This window comes from Mya arenaria, chromosome 11 (assembly GCF_026914265.1).
Source record: "Mya arenaria isolate MELC-2E11 chromosome 11, ASM2691426v1".
NCBI lineage: Eukaryota > Metazoa > Mollusca > Bivalvia > Myida > Myidae > Mya > Mya arenaria.
The window spans coordinates 42,402,305-42,411,466 of record NC_069132.1 but is presented as its reverse complement, the minus strand read 5'-3'; the positions used below and the strand labels follow the sequence as shown (position 1 = coordinate 42,411,466).

The 9,162-nt window shown below is 35.3% G+C and overlaps 1 protein-coding gene across 1 annotated transcript; it reads right to left on the bottom strand.

Annotated features, from left to right (window-relative positions):
* Positions 1–7,091: 7,091 nt before the first annotated feature.
* Positions 7,092–9,162, bottom strand: LOC128208190 (uncharacterized). The gene is made up of 2 exons (XM_052911628.1): positions 9,032–9,162; positions 7,092–8,242 (listed from the first exon to the last, which is right to left on the bottom strand). Exons 1-2 carry the CDS (start codon positions 9,152–9,154, stop codon positions 8,030–8,032), a joined length of 336 nt encoding a protein of 111 aa, XP_052767588.1. The 5' UTR covers positions 9,155–9,162; the 3' UTR covers positions 7,092–8,029.

Below are 9,162 nucleotides of genomic sequence, written 5' to 3'. Positions count from 1 at the left end.
AGACAACTGACATATGGCTAACGCTAATCAGATTATCATATTTTTTAAGGCTTCCTCCTATGTATTTTCATGGCATTTGGGATAATCAAATAATTCTTAATGATAACAGTTTACATCGGTGCCTGGGGACGATGTCTCTATAGTACTTACCATTTATGTCAGTGAAAAAATCAAATCACAGCACAATTGCTGTTTTCTATGATGGCTGATTTCTGCCATTTCGCGAGTTTGCTGTTTGACACCGTGAATGATATGTCACTTAATGTAACAAAATTTAAACTAGGTTATCGTGATTAACGTAAATTCAACGTAACTCTTCAAAATTCGGATATACCAAAAATTATACCAACATAAAAATAGTGCACGTAGCTTAATCCTGTTAAAAGGGAATTTAAACGTGACGGAGCTTTTCAATATTTCGACGCTGTTGAAACAAGCCTGGTGCGACCACCACCCTTGAAATTGACTTTTTTCATCCAAACATCGGGATTTTGACAAATATTCTGCTCCCCGGCTGGGATATGGACAACACTCTTTAAGTTTTGACAAAACTCCTTGGTGTGCTCTGCGCCCGACCGGTTGGGCAAAACACTGAGATAAAGATGAAATATAAATCTGTGATAATATGATTTTACCATGTTTTGTTTTTATAAGTTATACAATAGCAAGTACATATCACACATATATGATGAAAAGTTACAAATGGGACGGGCCACAAGTTATTACAACATCATTGAATGGCACTACCCTTTAATAGGAGCATCTGAATTATTATGAAAAGCAATGCTTTAATAATTGTTTCAAAATTTTAATCGATTCGTAGTTTAACAAAATATAAAATTTAAATTTAAAATATAAAAAAGTCATAGGAGTTCTAAGTAAAAAAAACAGCATAATAAAGATGTGATTAAAAACAGGAAAAACACAGCAAAATGTAAATCTGAATGTAACAGCAATAATACTCAGTGTGTGTATATACCACGTGATAAATTGCGTCATATATGCTACGTCGGAAGGCAACATTTTGCATAAAATGAAGACTTAAATCAAAGATAACTTTTCTTTTACTTCACCATTTTAAATAAAACGAAGGGCAGTCTATGGCACTTAAAGAGCCCCGCCTTCGTGTTATTACCACAGTTTGATTAGGTGATTAGTATCCCCAAACACTTCAACAAACCTGTTTCCATAATAATGTTTTGACATTGCTCCGTCAGACGGCCGTATTGTGAAAAGGTTTGAAGGTATCAAGTTGTCAATCTAACTTAAAGTAACGAAGGCGGGGCTCCGTAAGAGGCGTAGACTGCGCTATGTTTCATCTAAAATGGTGAAGAAATAGTGAAGATATCGTTGTTTTAAGTATTCATTCGAACCAAAATATTGCCTTCCAACGTAGCATTTATGACGCAATTTATCACGTGGTATACACACACTGATACTGATTTATAGCAATAATACTGAAAATTACGCAGGAAAAGATGACAGCTATTCTGATGGAAAATTCGTTATGGTATCGAACCAATTTAAATAAAAGTACAAGACACACTTTAAAATGAAGCAAGCCTGTGGCGTAATTTTTATATTCGAAATGTTTGGATAACTTGAAATTATTTTTAATTGGAATAAAAGAAACAAGGAAGGCGACACAGCTCTATTTCATTTTAATGACACCGAGATTTTATGGCCAACAATACATCTAATACAATGATAAAACTAAAAACCCTCAATCGACACAATGTAATGATCTTCTTCTACGTGATTTCCTAATTTGATTTAAGCTTTCAAAGAGATAAAGTGATATTTGGATCTAAGTGCAGGAAGTTTTCTCAACTAGGCTAATATAATTTTATGAAGATACTTTTCTTTCCAAATGTTTACTAACTAAGAAATTTCCTCTTTCATTTGTCTGTGTTGGACTTTTTGACACTAACATCAAGGAAGTCATTTTTACCGTTTCATAACTTTTATTCACTAACTGGATAACCAACATATAGTAAGCACGCACTGTGGATGGTCCACAAATATTTAGTAAAACGCTTATTCTGCAGGCATTATTAACAACCTCATGAGAACGACGTGGTTGCTTTTTCTGGCATTAACCTGCCCTACAAGGAACAGTTCGGTATCTTCTCGTTTCAGGTGTAGGGCACGGACGTCCACAGGCACTGAGCCAGAGGCATCAGCGCGAACACTGTCGGCCTCGTTACGAACTGCTCTAATTCAGGAAAAACTAAATTCATGTTATATCCTTGGCCGTGTTGTTATCAGCGATGTACATAATTTTAATACTTACTTTCCATTACACTTAGGCCATTTCAGGCACTTCAGTGAAGCTTCTTTTGCCAAGGACAATAATACGTCAATATCAAGCAAAAACCCACCCATTACTTTTAAACATGTTCAGTCATTCCCCGTTTTCTGACCTGAACAAACAAAAAGCTTTGGATTTTGCTCTTGGTTACACATTGCTTGTTCTTCAGGCGTTAACAAAAGCCAGAAGAGACAGCATGTGATTCTTCCCCTGTTATCAACCTAATCTTCAATGAGCTGTTCGGTATCTCCCCATTCAGGTGTAGGGCACTGGCATCTACATGCACTGAAACAGAGGCATCAGCGCAAACAATGGCAGCCTCATCACAAACAATTCTAATTAAGGGTATTTGTCATGTTAAGATAATAATGTTTTTGGAGAAAGACAATCCAAATTAATGATATGGCTTGGTTGCGTTGCAATAATCGGCAACCAAGACTATATCATTAATCTAGATTGTCTTTCTCTAAAAACATAATATCTAAACATGACAGATTCCCTCTTACAAAATAATCAAATAGCCATGAAATATCAAAAGTGTATAACGTTTTCGCAGTTATTGTCTCATAATTGATCGCGGCGTTATTTTGTTTTACTTTAACAATAAGTAGTGAATGGCATAATAATGCATTGTTATTTTTAACTCATCTGCCTTGACTGATCAGACTAAAAACCATATGATTTTAGTACAGATAAAATAATATCAGCCTTAATAAACGGGATTTTCAATAATTGGCCACAAATTCTCCGTTTACAAAGCGCTTAAAGATCGTTAATATTTTATTTTTTTGGGCAAAAATGTTCCGTGTTTTAATAAAAAGAGATCGAAACGTATTTAGTTCACATTATTGTGATATGACATTTGTAGAATAATAATAACATAAAGTGGACACTTGCTTAACATATATGACAATTAAATGAATTCCAAGGACAAATACTGAATAATTGACGGTGACATTTTTAATTGGCTACAAGCGTTTGATTGAAACACACGTTCGAACTCCAATTATAAGTCCTCAATGGAGCCTCTCAAATAGCACACACTGGGCAGATTGTTCAGAACTTTGTTTAAATTGAAAAAGTTGTTTACGTCATTGTTGTTACTTTTCAATTGTACTGCACTGGCTTTTTTTAAAGACTTATAGTCTGTGGAATTTCTAACAAATTTTAGACAACTGTTTCAACTTTTTTTCTTTAAATATATGAGCAAAACATTTAATATGTAACATTTTAACGTCATTAAATTACACTTATTTAGAAAAACGTGACAATTTAAACATAAAAAACATCTCGGAAATGACGTCTGTTGAAATTTCGTCCCAGCTCTGTGCACGCTGACGTTTGATTTAAAACCGAGAGCGGGCTAAAATTTTAAAACAGTGAAATATTTCAATGCAGACAACTTGGGAATACTTTTTTTCTTGTTTTATATGATTTACTTCCCTTGACTTAAAGAGGTACATGAATGTATTAAGAGAAGAATTAATATATGTTGTCGTCTGTAGTGCGGCAATAGATACAATGGCCGAATAGTTTGATGAGGAATTTACTGTTTTTTTTATGCAGAACTTTTTTAAAACTCATAATTTGAAGAATAAACTTCGCAAAATGATAAAAAAATGAAGACAACAACACTTAAAACGCCGAAAAAAACAACAACAAACTGAAAATGTTTTCGTAAACCCAACATTAACAACAACAGAAACAAAATGAGGTAGAGCAAGTAAGGTTCAAAACCGTAGACGTGGAGCAATTTCTATCTGAGAACATAGTTTAAAAAGATCATTGAAAAGAACAAACAGCGAAATAAAAGTTGTAGATTTTTATTGCCAAAAGGAGACTCAAGGAATATTCAATTCTTTCAACCAACTGAGCTTAATGAATACATGTGGAAGTTTTTCTTAGAAAACAAAAGGTGAGGTGTATGAGCCAAAAAGCCTTAGAAGCTTTGTGAACTCTGTCGAGAGACATCTTAGATGTGAAAACACAAGGATATCCATCATTCCTGATGTTGAATTTACTAAAGATTGACAAGTCTTTAAAATTAAATAGAATACCTGAAGACGAAGGAGAAGGTGAACAAAACTCGAGCAGCTGAGGCTCTTACCGACACACATCTGGAGCAGATGTATCAGGTCGACAGTCTTGGTGACTAAACTGCACGAGCCCACTTTTTTGCATGGTGTGCACATGTACTTCATTTTGGTATAAGTACTGGAGCTAAATTGCGTTACATGAGACGGGATGACATTCATCTGAGGTTTGACCCTGGAACTGGGCGTGAGTTCATTAAACTCAAAACTGAGCGACAAAAAAAAACAAGGACAGGTGAAAACGGTCGAAATGAGGGGTAAGATTTTTTTTATTAGAAATCATTTTAAAATTTGGTTCTTATTTCTTATCACTGAAGAAATAGAGATATTTTGTATTTATTTTTGCAATACGGAAACACACTAGTTTATTAAAATGTGAATTAAATTTGAAAAACGTAAAATTTAACTCATAGAGGATTTTTTACAAATGCTGATGCCAAATATTTCGGTCAAAATATCGTGCGTACGCCACACAACCAGAGATTGCGCCACGCCGAGATATTTTTCATTTATTCAAATTTTGTATCGTCCGGTGCCTTGTGGAATCTCTAGACCCGGACAGCCCATTTCTTCTGAGTATTTGTAAAGACCAGCAGAAAGGATGGGATAGAGAACATTAGCCTCACGTGGTACAGGGATTTATTGTCATTATCAAATTATGCATTAATTTTAACAAATCAGCCATTATTATAATTGATTTTAACTATTAAAGAAATAATCAACTTACCATTTTTTCATGTTTAAACTATTTCATGATATTTAAAGTTAACCCGATTGGTAGAAATCGGTTAAAGTTTTGCTTGGCCACATGTGCTAATAATAGAGTTGTAGATTATTTTCACATACACTTTCTAACCGCATACATGTGTTCACAAGCATTTAGAATTTGACTCATTCCCTTTCACTGTTTACCTTCATGAATTCAGTTTTTTGAAAAAAAATGTAGTTCTCAGAAAAGGCTTGTCCAAAAGCTGAACGATGCCATAAAAACATAATCAGTTTGACCAATTACAGTAGATTGAATACCAACCAGGTCATGGCGATTTCCGACACCTTGTCGTCGAGAGTCTTTGCTCCATCCTTTTCAAACGCATCTTCGGGCCCATCCTCGACATTTCTCCCGGGATGTTTTCGTAAACCCAACATTAAACGGAAACGTGATATTCACTATAATACATCTGAAATTATTTCTTTATCTCAACCACAACCCTGGACAGCGCGATGAAATCGCTACCGAGGTACCTGTACCGTAAGATCCCGAGCATGAAAGTTGTTTCAAACAGCATTTCCCTGTTCTGTAATTTTAACTCACTACCAAGTTAAACATAAGCGAGCACAGCGCTAGAATAACTGACAAACAGGCGCTCATGTAGGCAGAGTGTTTTATGAGCATCTCTTGTTCAATATCTTATACACAACAGGTACTTGTGACCACGACCATGACGACATTGAGCACATCGTCTCGATGTAGTTAACATTTGACCTGAATTTCACCAAAAGCCTTAAAAGGTGTAAGAGATATGGAGCGGACACGAAGTGTGACATACAGACGGACGGATACCACTCTAACAGGAATATGTTTTTCATTATTGAGACATTTTATGCGAAGCTCGGACCCGAATATGGTTCCCTGCGCCCGGCTGATGTATAAACCTGTTTACAATGATCAAGATGTCAACAATTGTTTCATTTCTTCATACGAATCGAAAATATAAATGCCATTTTGGTACTAGTTAAAGATACATGACCCAATATGGAAACTATTAGGTCACCGCCGGACCAGTCCTGGACAAATGAAGATTCGTCATTTAAGTTGGTGGCGTGAAATAATAACATTCTGGGAGCAGCATCCTATCCTACGCTTAAAACGCACGCGCACTGCGTCAACTACTTTGACAATCACAGACATTGACAACATGTGTATATCAATGGAGAAAGCAAAGTGATTCTTCTTCGTATCAAACGGGATCATGGTCAAAACAATTAGCTAAAACATTGGAACATGACTTGTGACATTGACCTTGAGCCGGAACGCCTGGGATCTAGATTAGATTTAAAGCTACGGAGTGTCCCTTTTGTTTTAATTCAATTCATTTACTAAAAAAGTTTGCGGGTATTTCAAATTTTATCTTTTTTCATTCTTAAAGCGAAATCGGCAAAACGAAAAATCTGAACTGTACTGTAGCAAAAGGCCATAAGAAAAAAATGGCTGTCGTTTATTATCTACCCATATCATAATTTTGCCAACAACAACACCGGAAAGGCTCAAAAACATGATTCGCTTGCGGGTGTTTTTATAAGGCGGTCGGGAAACACCAAACGAATTTTACATATATTATTGCCTTTTGTCAGTGTTTGTATACCACGTGATATATTGCGTCATAAATGCTACGTCGGAAGGCAACATTTTGCTTCGAATGGAGACTTCAAACAAAGTGTTTGATGAAACTAATCGCCTTTGTAAACTCCGGTAATAAACGAAGGCGGGGCTCTTTAAGCGGCATAGACTGTCCTTTGTTTCATTTAAAATGGTATAGTTTAACAGAAGTTATCTTTTTTTAATCTTCAATTTAAGCAAAATGTTGCCTTGCGACGTAGCATATATGACGTAATTTATCACGTGGTATACACACACTGTTTGTAAGAGTTCTTTGACTCCATTTAATAAACAAGAAAGAACACGTGCATGGAAGAATATGCGATGTTTTATTTGACAAGTTATGATGTTGCAAAATGGAAGGAAAAAAACTATATCATTGATAATGATTTAACATTCATGTTCGGGATTGAAACAAAATGTTATATATTGCCGCCAGATATCATGATATTATAAAATGGTCATTATGATGTTGAATGTTCATTTCCAAATCAATTGTATGTTTTACATTATGATACAGTCATATTGGTAACGTTAAGCATCGCTCCATTGTCTTGTTTTATGATTATAATTGTTTTAAAAATAAAAACATGGATTTGACAATCCGGTTATGACATGCTATATTTTAAATTGCCAATTGATATTTGCTAATCGGAGAATGTTTTAATAGTTTCTATTAAGTTATGTTTTAACTTTTTAATTTTACAACGATTGTGAGACAAGTTATTACAACATTATCAGTATCTGATGTTACACAAATGTGTGGTCTCGTGTTTCCATTTGCCATTTGCTATTTTCTTCTTTGTTCATTAAAAAGCATACTTGATTCTGATATTTAACTTATATCTTGGAGAGTTTTCGCTTATTTCTGGAGAAAAAGATTTGTTTAAGGTTGTTAAATCTTCTTTACAAGCTTTTCAAATTTAAAAGAACAGAAAATGGCATTTTGACTATAAGTATTAGCAATTAAAAATAAGCAAACAGGCCATCGGCAAATAGCATGGAGCATTCTTCAATGAGCAAATAGCAGGTTACATTTTCGGGCTGTTAACAAAGGTATCCACATGACTGTATTTTGTAAAGATATTTTATAAAGAAGTATTTTAATACCAAAAGAGGGTGTTTTTATCGATAGGCAAACAGATGGCTGACAATTTGTAATCAACAAATGGCAAGAAGCATTTAAAATTGGAATGTCTCGACCAGCTTTTCACATTTTGACTAGAACTTTATTTTAACACTGCAAAATCAATTTTTAAAACGCAGTGTGTCATCTCCGGTAGAGGTCGTTTCCTCACCCCCATTACTCAGATATTGCTGATCAGAGAGAGCTCGGAACATCTCAGCCTTTGTTGCCGCCTCCTCTGTTTCCATGCCAACGGGCACCTGCTCATCCTCGTTCTCGTCTCCGGAACCGATTTTGAAACATCCGTAATCCAGCTGAACCTCTTTCTCAGCGCCCTAACAAAATCAGAATCAAGATAATTACTGTAGTAGGTAATATCCTGACACGATATACGTGACTTGATCTTTATAACTCGAATTTACATTAAACTTATAACATTGTTGTAAATTAAACCGCTAGTGAAAAGAACTTAAGTTCATAAATGTCCTATTACAATTATTTACATTTCCCATTACCGATATAGGTCGATTATTTAAAAGTATTTAGTTGATATGAGACCAACCTTAAATATGTTTGATTTGTCGGACCCGACCAAGACGTTTTCAGTCGGCCGTTAGGTAGGGACTTACTGTTTGGAAACGTTGGGATGACTTGACAGGAAAACAGTTTGCATTCTTTTTATAATAGTAAGCTGTCTCCCGTTGTCAAATAAATATTTACATTGGAGGATTGTTCGTGAGCCGCTAGGAGGACTGTTAACAAACAACTATATGGATGGCATAAAGGGCCCTACTAGAGCGTGACTTAGTTTTAGCTCATTGGTGAAAATATATATATTTTTTTATGAATATCTCTCTAGTCCATTTCATGGAAGACACCAGTACTAAGTCCAATTGAATGTTTGTCCTTGGTACAACTCAAACCTATATCACTAAACCACTCTCATGCATGTTATATTGTCAATCATTGAGTCAATGAAAACATAGTTCAGGCTGTGATAGAACCCACGTCTGTTATCACTGGTGAGAGGAAGACATCTTATCACTATATCAGTTTCACTCTTATCATATTATAAACTATTTAAAGGTATTTGAAATAAGAATGAGGCTCTGCTTGGGGGATACCTTGATGACAACCCTGTCCTCCAGGGCGGCGCACATACGCTTGTGTTTCGTGCTGATCTTGTACAATTTAAAGCAAATCTTGCTACCAGGAGCCAGCTGGGACGCCGAGACACATTCCTCCATTTCATTCA